Here is a 17,943-nt window from a genome sequence, read left to right on the forward strand (position 1 = left end):
TACATATTTTGTTTAAATGTTACCTTATGTAACTGATATTTACCGGTAAAATTAGTTAAGAGAAAGAAAAGAAGTGAAAATGATTTAGAAGGGTAACTATGTTTCAAATTGTTGAAAAAACACTATCCAAGCTTGACATGTTCAAAAAACACCATCAATGTAAGGTATTTGTACAAAAAACACCAACAAACTATATATATATATATATATATATATATATATATATATATATATATATATATATATATATATATATATATATATATATATATATATATATGAGTAGGATCAAATGAGAACACCTAAAAGGTTGAGAACACGAGAACATATATGAGCCATCTGATTCTTAAGATGTGTGGCTATAATTAATTGTTATTTTTCTAATTATTAATACATTTAAATTTTAAATTAAAAAAAATTATAGAGGCTATTAAGGTAAATAAGCATTACCTAATTTTGTAAACTCATATAATTACTCTATTTCACTCTATTTTGTTGACCATACAATCGACATCTGCATCACCTCACCGCCTCATCTCATACAACATACTAGAAGCCGACCCAGACCATAGAGCAGGAGGAGGCCATAGAATCAGCGAAAGAGCACTCCTACAACTCAATGTTAGTTCATCGGTTTTTATTGGAGATTCTAGACCAACAATCGATTTCAAGTTAGAAGGTATGGTCTCGATTTTGCTTGAATGTTGTTGTGAAGATAAAAGGTTAATGATGGAGGCTATGTCGATAGTGGTTTCCTGGTTACGAAAGGTAAAGGGTATGATTAGGGCTTCCTTTATCTTTCATTTATTCAAAATCGATTCATTGATATATCACCTTTATTCGATGTTTTGAGTTGCAAATCCATCTCTTTCACTTTCAATTTTGTGTTTTTCCGATTTTAGGGTTTTCTATCAAGAACATGAAATGATGAAGTATGAAATTATTTCAGGAGCGAAGAAAGAAGAATAGGGAGCACCTCCATCGATTTGGTGGTTCATCGCAGTAGTGGAGTGGCTGGGGCTATTCTGGCAACCTCTTCACCACTTCGTTTTCTTATTCCAGTTACTGTCAATGAGAGGGGGAGGAAGGCAGAAAGAAAACGACAACAGGGGGTGTTTGGGTTGCTTGGTCTGTCGTAAAACAGTGGGAGAAAACGGAGGGGGCTGCTGCCCTTGGCTCGCCAGAAACCACCAACAAACATCTCTGGTGGGGGTGTTTTTGTTGCACCTCGAAGATAGGAGAAAAAGAAGGGAAGGTGAGAGGAAATGGAAGAATGAAAAATTGTATTTATCTATGAATAACAGTTATTCATTTGTGGATAGAGTGCATTCATGTGTGAATAACAGTGAATGAATAACATTGCATTCATGTGTGAATATAAGTGTATTCATTTGTGAATTACAATGAATGAATGTATTTATTTATGATTAGAGGTATTCATTTATTCAATTCTGAATAACAGGGTACTCATTTGTTAATAGTAGTGTATTCATTTGTGAATAACAGTGTAAGCATGGGTTAATGAGTATATTTATTTATGATTAGAGGTATTCTTTTTATGAAGAAATGATAATTTTTACACTCTTTTTATTTTCAATTGATTAAAAAAAGGAATTAGATTACTTGTAAATTGATGTGTATTTATTTGTGATTGGAGTAGTATCAAGTTTTTTGAAAAAAAATCATTTATGAATACAAATATACTAATTTGGTGTTCGATTTCTATTCATTTTTTTAACACAAAAAAAGTGAAATAGAAGAAAAAAATCTGATTTTTTTAAGAATTTTTTTTTTAGTTTTAAAGTAAATTTTGGTAAAAATGTTTTTTATATTCAATTAATAAGAAAAATAAAAAATTGAATATTTATTTCTTTTTTGGTAACTGTTCCTAAATTTAAAAGAATTTGATTGAAATTTATTTTATTTTAATTTAATTAAAATATACAATTACTAGTATGCCCTTATATATTGATTGGTCCAGAATTGTTCTCGCGTTCTTAACCTTTTAGGTGTTCTCATTTGATCCTCTCTCTCTCTCTCTCTCTCTCTCTCTCTATATATATATATATATATATATATATATATATATATATATATATATTTCAGATGTTACCCACTGGCAACCGACTCTTGCAGGTTAAATGATGACTTTGCCTTATTATTGTGACATGTCATAATACTTAGTGATATGCCATTAATTGACATATTCCTCATTTATGAGTCGATTTAGAGCTTCTTCATGAATGAATGATTTCTTCTTCTCCTTTTATTACTTCTTTTTCCACTAAATCAATCATCTCCGACTCAAGCTCACACATCTCAAAGACACAAAATATTTGATGATACAAATCTTTGTGGTTGTGGGCATCCTTCTCGATTTTTGACATCAACTACGAAGACTAATCCCCGACAAAAACTTTGGGGTTTGTCCCAACCGAATAGTAACTTTAACCAAAATCTTTATTATGTTATTCTCCTATATATTTTTTTGGTTATGTGATTCCTTCCTTTGAATATATATATATATATATATATATATATATATATATATATATATATATATATATATATATATATATATATATATATATATATATATATATATATAATAAAATTTGGCCCCAAAAAAATTAGGTCTTATGCATCTCCTTACTTTTCCCCTCAACATTTCCATGGTTACTAACATTTAAATAAAATGTATAGTTTGTTGGTGATTTTTTGTACAAAAACCTTATTTTAATGATGTTTTAAAAACAAATCAAATTTAAATGGTGTTTTTTGAATGATTTGAAACATAGTTATCGTGAGTAATTTTTCCTTGTTTTTTTTTTCCTTAATTAATTTTTATCCAGAAATATCGGTCCATAAGGGTAACATTTGATTATTTAAACAAAGTATTTAGTTAGTTTGTGTTTTTTATACTAAGATCTTATTTGATATTTTTTGAACAATCCAAGCTTACTTGATTTTTTTTTGAACAATTTTAAAACGTAATTATTCTATAAGTCATTTTTCCATTTAAACTAGGATAATATGATATGATTATTGTCAATTTGTTATGATGAAGTATATAATTATATTGTGTTAGGAGGCCAAAATAGACTCCATGAGCAATTGAGCATTGAAAGTGCTGTCAAACACGAGAACCCTAATCCAAAATTCAGAATGTATTGTAGGAAAAACAAGTAAATAGAAAAGAGATCGTAATTGTGGCCTTCGTAATCGTATGCAAGCAAATTTGCGCCAGTAGGAAGATTCTCTGAAGCAACGCTACCATATTCCCTGTCTTTTATTTTTACAATATCGTTTGTTTTTGGTCTAATTCTACCGATCCAACACCATCTCCTGTTCTTTCTGTCAACGGAGAAAAAAAGGGGTTTCATCGTTGCCCCAATTTCATATATACATCATAAAGGTTAACAACTAGAAGAAGATACATAAAAAAGCAGTCGATTGAATTTCGGCAGCCATGGGACAAGTTTTTCGCAAGCTCTTCGATGCATTCTTCGGCAACAGCGAGATGCGGGTACACTTTCCGTTTCACTCTTCCATTTAAATCGATTTTTGTGTTATCTCCGGTTATGCAGTTGTAGTTTGTGTCAATCTCGTTGATTAAACGTCGTAGGTAATCATTTTGTAATTTGAATCTAGGGTTTTGTACTCGTATTTAGCAAACTGAGCTGGATTGAACTAGGCCAATCTACAATCTTCCCATATTTCAGTCGTGAACTTTGAGAACAATCACAAATTGAACTGAATCTTATAGTTTTCTGTATGCTTATCACACCTGCTTTTTATTATGTAAGTTGTTTGAATTGGTTTTGGCACAAATAGGTTGTGATGCTGGGGTTAGACGCAGCAGGGAAGACAACCATACTGTACAAGCTGCACATTGGAGAAGTTCTATCAACTGTCCCTACTATTGGTAAGCCATCATGAAATCATGCTAAATTGTCTGATCTCAATGGTGCTATTCTCTGTACTCTGTATATTTATTGCTTAACGGTAAGCCCTAAACCACAAAACATGCTATGTATAATGAATGTATTATAAATCAAATAATTGGTGAATATTTGAAATGAAATTCTCTTTGTGGCAGGTTTCAATGTGGAAAAAGTTCAGTACAAGAATGTGATGTTCACGGTTTGGGATGTTGGTGGGCAAGAAAAGCTAAGGCCCTTGTGGAGGCATTACTTCAATGACACAAATGGATTGGTAAGAATAACCATAATTTTTTTTTTCCTGTGTTTAAGGTAGTTTTTGATTTAACAAGTCAAATTGTTTAGTGCTTTTAATCTTTTATGAAATACAATAAGTTATCCCCTTTTGTTGGGATAAGATGTCATGATCTTTAAAATATGTAGTATACTGAGATTGTTATTTCCAGATTTATGTTGTTGACTCTTTGGATCGAGAGAGGATTGGCAGAGCAAAGGCAGAGTTTCAGGTATTATAATTGTATTTTTGTATATTATCATGCAACTATTTTTCTTAGATTGCAGTGTTCCTCAATCCTCATCCTATCTGTTTGTATTTTATTCTCAGGCTATTATCAATGACCCTTTCATGACCAACTGTGTCATCTTGGTGTTTGCAAACAAACAGGACATGGTATGCTTTACACTTGTATTGTTTCATTTCATTAAATTGTTGTAAATCATTTCAACAAGATGAACTCATTATTTTGGTGCCAACAGTTCTTGTCACATATTATAATCATCATCATCATCTTGTTGAAGCCATTTTTTTTCCTTATATGAGTATACCTTATGGTGTTCTAAGTTTAGGAGATACCTTGATAGGATAAGCAAACCTCTCCTTTTTAGTCATGGATAAGGGAAATATTGTTGATGACGATATTTCCAAATCCATGGGTCTATTGCGTAAGTTATCATAAGTTGAGGGGTTCTAAACATATGTTACAACAACCCATTTTTTGAAGAATATAATCTACAAGGTACTTGTGCACAACATAGTTGAGCTATCGCCTATCAGCTACGAACTTGAATATAATGAAATAGTCCAACCAATGTTGTTCCACTTGGCTGAATATCTATTTATACACTTGATTGATTTGGCAAAGTTAGTGACCAATATCTTATACCATTGAAATCACCATAGCAAATGAAGGCGTCCTTATTAATTGTTAAAGTGATTGATTTTGAAAATTTGATTATTCCAATAAGTGATGGATGATAAAACATTCCATTCTTATATATAAACTAAATTGAAGTTGATTGTGGTTGGGTACAGAAAGGAGCAATGACAGCTATGGAGGTGTGTGAAGGGCTGGGGATGTATGAACTGAAAAACAGGAAATGGCATATACAAGGCACGTGTGCTCTTAGAGGAGATGGTCTATACGAGGGTCTGGACTGGCTGGCTAGCACCCTAAAGGATATGAAGGCGGCTACCACCTCATCATCTTTCTGATTAAAACCAAACCAAACCAAACCATGAATGAATGAATGAATACTCTCATCACCCATGTTTTTTCTTCTTTCTTTCTTTTTCTTAAGTATGATATGTATATTCAGAACATATATCAGAGGCTTGGATGGACGCATGGCACCCTATTGGCATAATGTAAAGAAGAAAAATTACTGCTACTGCTGTGTGTGTGTGTGAGTGGGTGTTTTGTTTTATTCAGATCTCTAATCAGTTACCACGTATTTTCTTTTCTGTCACTTAATATTTTTAAAACCAATGCTTATAGCTGTCTGGTGTATTATACTTCTCCATCCATACCCCTATTATCACTGTCAGTGTCAGGGAATTTGCTAAACAAACAGACACATATACATACATGCATGTTTACACATTTACTTCCAAACAAGTAACATATTTTGTATCCCTTTTACTTATAAAATGCCACGTTGTGTTTTCCATTTCCATATACTTATACCCGCATATTAGCAACATATAGATACAAATACTCAGCCTATACAAAGTACACAATACCATATTTTGCTATATATATTACGTTTACTTCATCAAAACCTCATTCATACAAACAAAGCTTTTGGCAGTACAAGCATTTCCATTTTCATGCAAAAACTTTCAAAATCCTTTTTACATAAAAAAACTTCAGTCCAGTAACCATTTTTTATCAACATTCCCATCTACAACACCTTACCTTGCCATTACTGTTCACCTCATTCCCAGATTTTGACCACTTTTTTAACCTTCACTTTTGTTTCACCTGTCGCCTCATCCCCAACTATTACACCTGCTTCGCCTTTATGATCAATTACAATCATTCCATCATCATCATCTAAACCCATGTCATCTCCTTCGATATCGATTTCATCTTGAAGCTGCTCATGCAACTTGTGTTGGTGATTTTAGTGTCATGTCATTTTAGTATAATAAAATTTAAAGATTACCAATGGAGTTTAATTCTTGATTTTATTACAAGTTAGGAGGTGCGGAGTTATCCCTATTCTCATCACCCGTAGTGGCCTCATATCAGGGTCTTAATACGAGACTGTTCCATGAAGGATTATCCCTATAATCTGGATTTTGTGTAACCTAGGCATATCAGATTCGGAAAGTGTTCACATGATTCTTCAAGAAGATCCAAGTTCTCATCGATTTCAAAAACCCTATTCTCCTCCCTACCGGCCCCCAACAACTTGTATCCATAATGTTCAATAAATGCACTTATCCTATCCTCACTGTTATTACCATGATTTATGAAATCTCTAAACACTAAAGGTACATCATCACCCTTTAGAAAATGGTTTGCTCAAAACACAATAATAAACATCATGGGTTGGTTCTTTAACAAATTCACGAATAAATAAAGCAAAGCTACCATTCTCTATAACGATGAAATCCTCGTTAGCGTAGTGTCAATTTGGGCATCCGTGTAACTTAAGGGATTTGGAAGGAAGGTGCTTGAGTGATGTATGTCCATTGTCAATGTTGTAGGAGAATCAACGTGGGGCCCTTGATGGACTCGAAGACATTAGGATAATAACGAGCTTTTATCAAGATCATGGTTTTTCAAAACATGTATAAAATTAGACAAACCGTATATTACTTAATGGTTTGAAGCTTCTTGTTGTTTTCTACTAAAATATTGATCGTTACCTACACCAACTAAAATAGAACACAACACTTGATTGAATGGGCTTAAGGCTTTTAAAAAAAATAATAAATAAAGTATTACATGTATGGTTACCAACTCATATGTAAAAAAGACCAAACATGGATAAAAAAAGTTCACAAAATCATTGTAGACTAAAAAGTACTAGAAAATGAGTCTTTAGCAATAATTGCCTAGATTTTTTCAACAAAGAAAAAAATATTAGAAAAAGTGATATAGTCATTTCAAAAACATGAGATTTGTAAATTATAAGGCTTGGGGGAGTAATAGCAATGACAAAGACTTTCCACATCATTTTTGTTGTAATCTATATCATCTTGCCATATGCGAGGGGGTGATGCATTGTGACAAAAAAAAAAAAGAGGAAAAGAGATAAAATGCAAGAGAGATAAAGAGAGTCATTATCCGATATTTCAATGTCATTTTGTCATATGTCATGTTCATTTGAACTTATCATCTTATCATACCATGTTTAGAAGGCGACGTATGCAATATCAGGTGCCCAGATGCCACATAGACTCATGCCACTCCCACTCCCCCTAGTCTAAGGATGCGAACTACAACTTTCCCAAATTCAAACTACAAACTAAACATTATTAGTTGAATGTTCTATTATAAATATTTTTAGATAATAGATATAGATTTAAAAAGTTTATATTCTATTATAAATATTATTAGTTGAATGATCTATTTATAGGAATAAAAAAGTAGAGTTAATAAAACTTATTTAATTAAAAAAAACTGATTACATAATTTACTGCCATATATCTTAATTACCAATATTATCCTAAAAATGTTGAAAGGTTGGGTTTTGACCTAAAGATTCAACCTTTTTGGAGGGAGAAGCAACAAAAATCTTTGATCTTTTTAGCCACCTTTCATTCATCGACGGCCTGTGGACCATCATCTACAAAACCTTCTCACAATCCGCCAAAAATTGAACGCCTTCTCTCGTCCATCGCTTGTACATATAAAACACACACACACAAATATGTAACTAGATGACGATTAGTTCCCCGTTTCTGTAAAATCTTTGTAAAAAACACAGGAGGATGGCGTTCACCTCTGGAATCTTAGCTTTTGCAGCGCCTTCACCAACATTGAATGCCATCAACGATTCATCCAAGGTACGCAAAACCATAACTTCTTCTCATATTTCCTGCTCAACCTCTTCTTCTTCTTCATCCGTAACCAGTGACATTACAACTATCGAACAACATGAACCTTCCAAGAAATTTAGCTACAGCAGAGCATCCCCGTCAGTCAGATGGCCTAACCGAAAAGAACCAACCGATAATTATAACACAGACAAAACCCAGTTCCCAATTTCACCCACAACCCCCAAAATTGATGTTTTTGAAGATGAGTCTTTGACTGGTAACGAAATTGAAGGAAAAGTGGAACCGTTGGAAATGAATAACGAAACCCTAGAATATCCGGGTAGGAATAGCCGCGGAGTGGCAAAGAAGATGACGAAATTAGCTTTGAAAAGAGCAAAAGATTGGAGACAAAGGGTTCAATTTTTAACTGATCGAATATTAGGGTTGAAATCTCACGAGTTTGTCGCCGATGTGTTGGACGATAGACAGGTTCAGATGACGCCTACTGATTTCTGTTTCTTAGTGAAAGGAATCGGGAAATTAAACTGGCAAAGAGCGTTGGAAGTTTACGAATGGCTAAACCTTCGTAATTGGTACTCCCCAAATGCCCGTATGCTCGCCACCATACTAGCTGTTCTTGGTAAAGCCAATCAAGAAGCATTAGCCATGGAGATTTTCAATCGATCAGAAGAAGGAATAGACGGTAGCGTACAAGTTTACAATGCAATGATGGGTGTTTATGCCAGAAACGGAAGGTTTACAAAAGTTCAAGAAATCCTCAATCTAATGCGTGAAAGGGGATACGAACCAGATCTTGTCAGTTTCAACACATTAATCAATGCCCGATTTAAATCCACTCCAATGGAACCAAACATGGGAATTGATCTGCTAACTGAAGTAAGACGTTCAGGTCTCCAACCAGATATCATCACTTACAACACTCTGTTAAGTGCTTGCTCTCATGATTCCAACTTGGAAGAAGCAGTCAAGGTCTATAAAGACATGGAATCAAACAAATGTCAACCTGATTTATGGACTTACAACGCGATGTTATCTGTTTATGCAAGATGTGGATTAGTTCATGAAGCCGAATCACTGTTCAAAGACTTAGATTCAAAAGGGTTCGTCCCAGATGCAGTCACATATAACTCTTTACTCTATGCATTTGCTAAAGAAGGAAATGTGGATAAAGTTATTAAACTACGTGAAGAAATGGTGAAATTAGGGTTTGGAGAAGATGAGATGACCTACAATACTGTTATTCATATGTATGGGAAGTTAGGGCAACATGAATCGGCTTTGAAGCTCTATAATGACATGAAATCACGTGGTTGTGAACCTGATGTTGTGACATACACTGTTCTTATTGATTCTTTAGGTAAAGGTAATAAGATTTCTGAAGCTGCAAACGTGATGTCAGAAATGATGGATTCCGGGATTAAACCGAGTTTGAGAACTTTCAGTGCTTTGATATGTGGATACGCGAAGGCCGGAAAGAGACTCGAGGCTGAAAAAACGTTTGATTCCATGGTGAAATCGGGTATCAAGCCTGATCTTCTTGCTTATTCAGTCATGTTGGATGTGTTTTTGAGATTTGATGGAGGCAAAGCTATGATGTTGTATAACAACATGGTTCGTGATGGTTTCACCCCAGATTTATCTCTTTATGAGCTCCTAATCCAATCTCTTAATGAAAACAAAGATTGTGTTGAAAAAATTATTAAAGATATGCAGAAGTTATGTAATTTGAATCCCCAAGTCATTTCATCTACTCTAGTGAAAGGTGGGTCTTACGATTATGCAGCTAACATGCTGAAAAACGCCATTTTAGAGGGTAATGATTTAGACCATGAGAGCTTGTTATCCATATTAAGTTCTTACAGTTCATCCGGAAGGCATGTGGAAGCTTTAAATTTACTTGATTTTCTTAAAGAACATTCACCCGGATCGGATCATATTGTTACTGAAGCTATGATTATGCTTCTCTGCAATTCCAATCAATTAGATGCTGCCATTGATGAATACAGAAAGAGTCGGAATTCTAATTCAAATTTGTTCACTGGGAGCTCTTCAATGTATGAATCACTGATTGAAGCCTGCAAGGAGGCTGAGCTTTTTTCAGAAGCTTCTCAGGTCCTCTCAGATATGATGTTCATCGGAATTCAACCTTCTAATGTTATATACACAAATGTTGCTCTTATGTACTGTAAATTAGGGTTTCCAGAAACTGCTCATGATTTGATCAACCGAGCTGAATCAATCGATGAGATTTCAGTTTATGTCGATCTTATCGATGCTTATGGAAAGTCAAGCCTACTGGAAAAGGCGGAGACTGTGGTCAAAAGTCTTCGAGAAAGATTTCCTGTTGTAGACAGAAAAGTTTGGAATGCATTAATACAAGCTTATGCTTCAAAAGGTGAATACGAAAAGGCGCGAGCAGCTTTCAATACTATGATGAAAGATGGGCCGGGTCCCACCGTAGAATCGGTAAACGGGCTTATGCAAGCTTTAATTGTTGATGGGAGATTAGACGAATTGTACGTTGTGGTTGAAGAGCTTCAAGATCTAGGGTTTAAAATCAGCAAAAACTCCATTGTTTTGATGCTTGAAGCGTTTGCAGAAGCTGGGAATGTGTTCGAGGTGAAGAAGATATACCATGGAATGAAAGCAGCAGGATATTTTCCGACTATGAATCTTTATAGAGTAATGATCGGTTTGCTTTGTAAGGTGAAACATGTTCGTGATGTTGAAGCTATGGTTGATGAAATGGTGGAAATCGGATTCAAACCCGATCTTTTTATATTCAATTCTTTACTCAAATTATATACAAACATCGAAGATTATAGAAAAACAATTGAAGTTTACCACAAGATTCAAGAAAATGGACTTAAACCGGATTCCGATACATACAATACTTTGATCGTAATGTATTGCAGAGACCATAAGCCCGAGATTGGGTTGTCTTTACTTAATGAAATGGTCAAACAAGGTTTAGATGCAAAGTTGACCACCTACAAAAGCCTGATAGCCGCCTTTGGTAAGCTACAAATGGTGGGACACGTGGAGGAGCTTTTTGAAAAGGTGAAAAGTGAAGGGTATAATCTGGACCGTTCATTTTATCATTTAATGATGAAGACATATAGAAGTGCTGGACACCATTCTAAATCGGAAGAGATTTTCAAATTAATGAAAGAAGAAGGAATCGAACCCACGATTGCTACGATGCATCTTCTTATGATTTCTTATGGAAGCTCGGGAAACCCCATGGAAGCGGAAAAGGTTCTTGATAATTTGAAGTCCAGTGGCGAGAGCCTCACTACTTTAACCTATTCATCTGTTATTGATTCTTATTTCAAGAACAGTGATTATGTCACTGGAGTTCAAAAGCTCACGGAGATGATGACAGAAGGGGTCAAACCAGATCACCGGATATGGACCTGTTTCATTAGGGCTGCTAGTTTCTGCAAGACGAAGAGTGAAGCAATAACAATCTTGAAAGCAATCAAAGATGCTGGTTTTGATCTTCCAATTAAGTAAGTCAGATCTGTCTATATAAGTTTTCATGTTTTTCAAATTTCAATTCGCAACTCAAATCTTTTGTGTTTTACAGGCTTTTGGAAAACTCAGACTCCATGGTTATGGAGGTAGACCAGGTGTTTGAAGAACTGAAACCCATGGAAGATAACGCAGCACTTAACTTTGTAAACGCCATTGAAGATCTGTTATGGGCATTTGAGCTTCGAGCCACAGCTTCATGGGTGTTTCAACTGGCGGTGAAAAAAGATATATACCGGAATAATGTGTTCAGGGTGGCGGAAAAGGACTGGGGAGCTGATTTCAGGAAGCTATCTGGTGGTGCCGCCCTCGTTGGTCTTACATTATGGCTTGACCAGATGCAGGATGCATCTTTAGAGGGTGTCCCGATGTCTCCCAAATCGGTTGTCTTAATCACCGGGGTTTCTGAGTATAACAATGTCTCGTTAAACACTACTTTGAAAGCTTATCTTTGGGAAATGGGATCCCCATTTTTGCCATGTAAGACTCGAAGTGGGTTACTTGTTGCAAAAGCCCATTCTTTAAGAATGTGGTTGAAAGATTCACCGTTTTGTTTGGATCTTGAGTTGAAGAACAGTGTTAGTGTCCCTGAAATGAACTCGATGCAAGTTGTTGAAGGGTGTTACATTAGGTGTGGGCTTGTTCCTGCTTTTCAGGAGATTAATGAGAGGCTTGGGCATGTTAGACCCAAGAAGTTTGCTCGGTTGGCTTTGATGTCGGCTGAGAAAAGAGATAAAGTTATCCAGGCTGATATCGATGGGAGGAAAGAGAAGCTAGAAAAGTTGAACAGATTCGGGGGTATGAAGAAGACACGGTTTCCCAAGAGGAAATATGTAAGGCAGGAGGCTTTCAAATAATGATTCACACAAAACCAACTTGATAGAGGTAGCCAACAAGTTTGGGCTAAGAATTGGGTCAAGGTTCAAGGGTCTGCGGGTGTTGTAATGCTGAAGCCCGGGGATTCTTAAGATGTTGATAAAGGAAGAGGAGGGTTTGTTTGGCCCAAGGAAGGCAAAGTTGAACAAAACAAGTGTGACATTCACAATCACATAGGTTCGCTTGTTTTTGACGCATCCATGTACGATTAATGGGTCAATATAGTGTACTCATGTTTTACTTGCTCGTATAATACGTCATTAGTTACAAATGTAGTTGTAACACCATACATGTCTGCTCCCTACATTACTAGATTTATGGTTGCAACTGGATGAACGGTGTAATTAAGTCAATCCAACTCATGACATACTAGAAAAATACTCAAAATGGCTTGAGCTACTCTAGTATGTTATCGAGTCAAGCTCGAGTTTTAAAATACTTGGCATGTGAAGCTCATGAGCATACTCAAGCTTAGTTGAAGTTGCATTTTCTCTATTTGATTCATATTTACATATTCAAGCCAAATTAAGCCTAATCGTATTTCTATTACAATTTAATATACTTTCATATTTTTAATAAATAATCTAGTCGAGCTCAAAAATGTTGATTACTTTAAGGAGCCTGAGTTGAGTTTTTGAGCTTCAAGTATGTCACTGATTGAGCATGACACTATCAACTTCATCTGACCTAAAAAAGTTTATAATGGGCTAATCATCATTCTTACTGACACAACAATGGCCTCTACCTGTGCACTAATGTGCCCCGCATGTTCGTTACTCCGCCTAATGACGCACAATAGTGTGACTAAGAAGACATGGATCTAACCTACTTATTTGTTAGATCAACCTGACATGCTTGGCTCACGGTGTGGCCGACCCGATGAGCTAAAGCCCACCCGTTGCTTTGCGTATCCATGAGTCTAAAAATATGTCATTTAATGTATATCTACATCCCTAGGTGAAGCATGATGTAAATGTCATAGTATGTGAAAAGCACATGAATATAATATCAATGTCTTGAAGGACCGACATGGTTGTAGTACCACCTCATATGGAGTACATATGCAATTGGGACAATAATTTGATCATATCCGATGGTTATTGTAGCAGATTAAAAGTTTTGAGTTGGGTGGAACGATAAGAATAATGTGGTTAAATAAATATGAGAATGTTGAGATACTAGAATGCTAATCGTTGTATAACTTGTATGTGATGTGGTACCCAAGATATGCCCATGAAGGACATGATTATATGATGTGTTACATAGTAAAATTCCAGAGAATTTGGTGGATTGTGGCGAGCTTGATAAATAGTTGAGTATGATAATGGATATAAGAATGAAAGTCAAGGGACATGAGATGTTAATTAAGATCATGTTTGAAGTGAAAATATAGTGTCGATATGAACATAATATGTTCATGAGTCCTCAGATAGAAGATTGAGTGTAGCCAAGGTTTCAATAAGTGTAACGGCCCAAAAATCAAGGGTAAAAATTTCATTTTTATTATAGTCAAAACACAGATATCTTTTAAATCCAAGTATTCCAAAAACGTTGCTAATTAAAACATTTATCAGAGTTCATCCCAAAATCACACGTTGCAGAAACATGGGTGTGTGCGCTACGATCAAGCCGAACCATTCCTTTCAAAACCAATGATACCTAAAACCATAAACAAAATTGTAAGCACGAAGCTTAGCGAGTTCCCCATAACCTACCCTACATAATCCGCATAACCAAATAATCCATATTAATCACATAAGCCATGCATATAAACATATAAGGAAGTCGTGGAAACCCTCCAAGGTCTTACTCCGGGTGCCATAGGAACCCCCTCATGGTCTTATCCCATTGTCATGGGAACTCCCACATGGTCTTACTAATTGCCATAGGAACCCCCTCATGGTCTTACCAAATGTCATGGGAACCCCTACATGGTCTTCACTAATTGCCATGGGAACCCCCACATGGTTTTAACTAACTACCATGGGAACCCCCACATGGTCTTAACATAAATGCATACATATGGATAACACATTCGTAATAAACATCACAACTAAATAAACTAACTGCCATGGGAACCCCCACATGGTCTTAATTAACTGCCATGGGAACCCCCACATGGTCTTCGTACACATACATAACATATTGACACATCATTGACAAATAGCCGCTACATGCAAGAGTCACGGAGACAACCATCATACTATATATAACTAATTGCCATGGGAACCCCCACATGGTCTTGACTAACTGCCATGGGAACCTCCACATGGTCTTCACATAAATACCTAACACATCGATAGCACACATGCAATAAACACCCCAACTAAATAACATGGCCGACCTTGGTGCCTTCAACCCATTGGTATGGTGAGGAGATTCACCTCGATTGCAGAAGCTTCCTGGAAGAAATCCTTAGCTGCTGCCCCGCCGGCTTCCCGAGCTATCAATACCAGAACCAGATAAAATCTTAGTTAATAGGCCAAAACCCTCAAGTTTGGCCCAAGGTCAAACTTGGTCAAAAGTCAACGGTCAACGGAAGTCAAAGTTAACAAGTCAAACTTCAGGCTGAGTACGCACGTACTCAGCTCGTATGTATGGCGTACTTACCAACTAGAATCGGGACCCCATATGAGTACGTGCAGCGTACTCAAAGGTAAGCTCGACGTACCCGGCCAAATGACACTTTTCCATTAAGTGCTTAATCTCTTAAGTCCTTTCATCCAACACTCATATCTAGTCCCACAACATCATTCTAAGTCATAAAGGTTCCACCTTTATGACTTTCCATGTCTAGAAAAGGTCCAAAAGCTAAAACTTTAACTTATCAATCCATTATGACATCATGACACTCTCATGGAAGGTATAAAAGGATCAAGATTACATTTTTATGGATCTTAAAAGGTCCATAATGGATAAAGTTTCCAAATTTATCCATTAGAATGGTCCAAACCACCAAGATCTAGCCTTTAAGCATCAAATGGGACCAAAAGTGCATCTTTTTCAACTCAATCCATTAAGTCAAAGTCTCCAAACCTTCAGATCTGAATCATAATGATGTTCAACTTTATCTATAACAAGGTCACAACCTTTCAAGATCTAAACTTTATGCACTAAAATGACCAAAAGCTCATAACATCCAAAACTAGCTAGATCTAACAAATGCATCATCGAAGATAGATCAAGGTGAACAAAGTCCAGATCTACAAGCTCCAATGCAACCAACACTTCTACAAGAAGTTTCTTCTTCTCCAAGGTGCACCATGCATACTCCAAAGCACTCAAAATCACCTTCTTTTAACTAAAAAAGGCTCATCTAAGGTTAGGGTTTCATGAAAGGGGTGTTGGAGGGGTGGAGGCTGAGAATGGAGTGGGTTTGGGGGAGTTAAGGAGCTTAAATAAGGCTTAAACCACGAAAATAGGGTTTAGGCATTGATTGCGTACGCCTAACGTACTCCTGGTATGCCCAACGTACTCATGGTTAAATTAGTATGCCCATCGTACACCTTTTTGTACGCCCAACGCACTCAGCTTGGCCCAAAACCACCCAAACTTCAAATGGTCATAACTTCTTCGTTCTAACTCTGTTTTCAATGTTCTTTATATCCATGAAAAGGTATTGAGGATCTCTACAATCCTATCTAATTACTTTTAACATAAAACACAATAATTCATAAAAGAAGTCTGAAAACACTACATTCCCATTTTACTATTTGACTCCAAAGCGCAAACCAGACTATTGGGTCACATATCTACATTGCCTACATCCAAATGGGCCTAAATCTTACCTTTTTAAAGGCCTAATCCTTATGATGACCGCTCTTCGGGCCACAACCTCGAATTAGGAATCAATTCGGAACAAGGCGTTACATTAAGAGTAAAACAAGTAAGTTTATAATAGGTGGAGTTTATTGAACAATGGCAGAATGATTCTTTCCCTCTAATGGTATTTGTGTATCCTATCTTACCAAGGGTTAATTACGAAACCCTTTGGAATAACAAAGCTAGGACGTGAGTGCTTTAAGTCTTTATGGTTTAAAATTTATTCAGTTTGTTAAAAATAAAGGAAGACATGTATATTGGACGAAAATAACTATGCTAGAACATTTTACTTAAGAGAGAGATCTTGAAAAGAGAATTCTTGAGATTTTAAGAAAGATAAACCATGCATGATGTGAAATGAAAAGCGGATTGCCAGTTGACGTAGTTAGATTACACGATTACTCGTAAAGATGAAAACATGTGCAAATGAATTAGAAAGCTTTAGGAGGAGAGTCTGAAAGAGGTCAATGAGGTTTGAAGGATCTTGTGAAAGATAAATTTAAGAGGATAACACATTGAGAAAAATAATATATGAGATGTAAGGGTTACGAGTAACTCTTATTGAGAAATTTTGAGCAACGTTGTCCAACCTTTTTGGCATTAACTTGAACTGCGCCCATAATGAAGAGATGAAATGTAGAATTATCCATGTAAGTGTTTTGAAAGGGGCATAAACCCTTGTCAAGAGTAATCGAATGGTAATATTGTGGTCATTATGGTTTGGCTATGTAAGGAGACTATGGAAAATAGTCGAATGTAGATAAGACTATAATTTGTTATAATGAGAGAGAAGTGGTACTGGATATAGATATAAAGACATTTGTAATATATATAACTAAATATGAAATAGATATGTGTACCTTAGGGGAATAGAAAGCTAGAAGAACCATATGTGTCAAGCGACTAACTATGTGAGCTAGTTACATGGGTTCTTCTCCATTTGCAAATGAAGAACGTAAAAAAAGAGGGAGAGAGAGCTCCCAATTGCGATTTTTGAGCTTGGAAGGAAAAAGTGGAGCTAACTCTTCAAGATTGGACAAGATTGTGAAGCCAAGGTTTCATCTAAGCATTTGAATGTATAATTCATACTATTTCTCTCTAGATTTCGAAACTTGGGTTTGGTGTTAAAGCTCCATATCTAATGATGGTGGTTTTATTGGACTCTAGTTGGTGAATTCATATAAGGTTTTGATATTTGATCTCTCATTCTTCATTGAACCGAACCAAATGAGATTTGGTAGAGAAATTAAGCTTCAAGCTCCATTAATGGAGGAACAACTCCATGAGATTTTATTTATGACTTGAATGAATGATTGATTTTTTATTTGATGTTAGTTTTGGTTAACGAACTCATACGTTCCATAAAATCGATCCCTAAGTGATATATATGGAACTATTGAAATGTTGAAGCTTAAAGGCTACACTTGTGGGGAAATATATAAATAAATGTGTTAGTGAATTATTGGAAGATGGAATTTG

At 35.7% G+C, this 17,943-nt stretch overlaps 2 protein-coding genes across 2 annotated transcripts; both read left to right on the forward strand.

The window, feature by feature from the left end:
- The first annotated feature begins 3,099 nt into the window (after positions 1-3,099).
- On the forward strand, positions 3,100-5,687 carry LOC111918399 (uncharacterized). The gene is made up of 6 exons (XM_023914099.3): positions 3,100-3,526; positions 3,835-3,925; positions 4,100-4,215; positions 4,388-4,447; positions 4,546-4,611; positions 5,254-5,687. The coding sequence occupies exons 1-6, from the start codon at positions 3,470-3,472 to the stop codon at positions 5,431-5,433; spliced, it is 570 nt and encodes a 189-aa protein (XP_023769867.1). The 5' UTR covers positions 3,100-3,469; the 3' UTR covers positions 5,434-5,687.
- A 2,186-nt stretch (positions 5,688-7,873) lies between these two features.
- On the forward strand, positions 7,874-12,913 carry LOC111918322 (pentatricopeptide repeat-containing protein At3g18110, chloroplastic). Its single transcript, XM_023914021.3, has 2 exons — positions 7,874-11,744; positions 11,822-12,913. Exons 1-2 carry the CDS (start codon positions 8,164-8,166, stop codon positions 12,621-12,623), a joined length of 4,383 nt encoding a protein of 1,460 aa, XP_023769789.1. The 5' UTR covers positions 7,874-8,163; the 3' UTR covers positions 12,624-12,913.
- The last annotated feature ends 5,030 nt before the right edge of the window (positions 12,914-17,943 follow it).

The sequence above is a fragment of the Lactuca sativa genome, chromosome 9 (assembly GCF_002870075.4).
Source record: "Lactuca sativa cultivar Salinas chromosome 9, Lsat_Salinas_v11, whole genome shotgun sequence".
Lineage (NCBI taxonomy): Eukaryota > Viridiplantae > Streptophyta > Magnoliopsida > Asterales > Asteraceae > Lactuca > Lactuca sativa.

Bases quoted from the DNA above. Each gene is read 5' to 3' on its own strand.
- LOC111918399 (XM_023914099.3), top strand. From the start codon at position 3,470: ATGGGACAAGTTTTTCGCAAGCTCTTCGATGCATTCTTCGGCAACAGC. The intron at 3,926-4,099 runs GTAAGCCATCAT...TCTTTGTGGCAG, and splicing joins ATCAACTGTCCCTACTATTG to GTTTCAATGTGGAAAAAGTT. The intron at 4,612-5,253 runs GTATGCTTTACA...GGTTGGGTACAG, and splicing joins TTGCAAACAAACAGGACATG to AAAGGAGCAATGACAGCTAT.
- LOC111918322 (XM_023914021.3), top strand. From the start codon at position 8,164: ATGGCGTTCACCTCTGGAATCTTAGCTTTTGCAGCGCCTTCACCAACA. The intron at 11,745-11,821 runs GTAAGTCAGATC...TGTGTTTTACAG, and splicing joins GGTTTTGATCTTCCAATTAA to GCTTTTGGAAAACTCAGACT.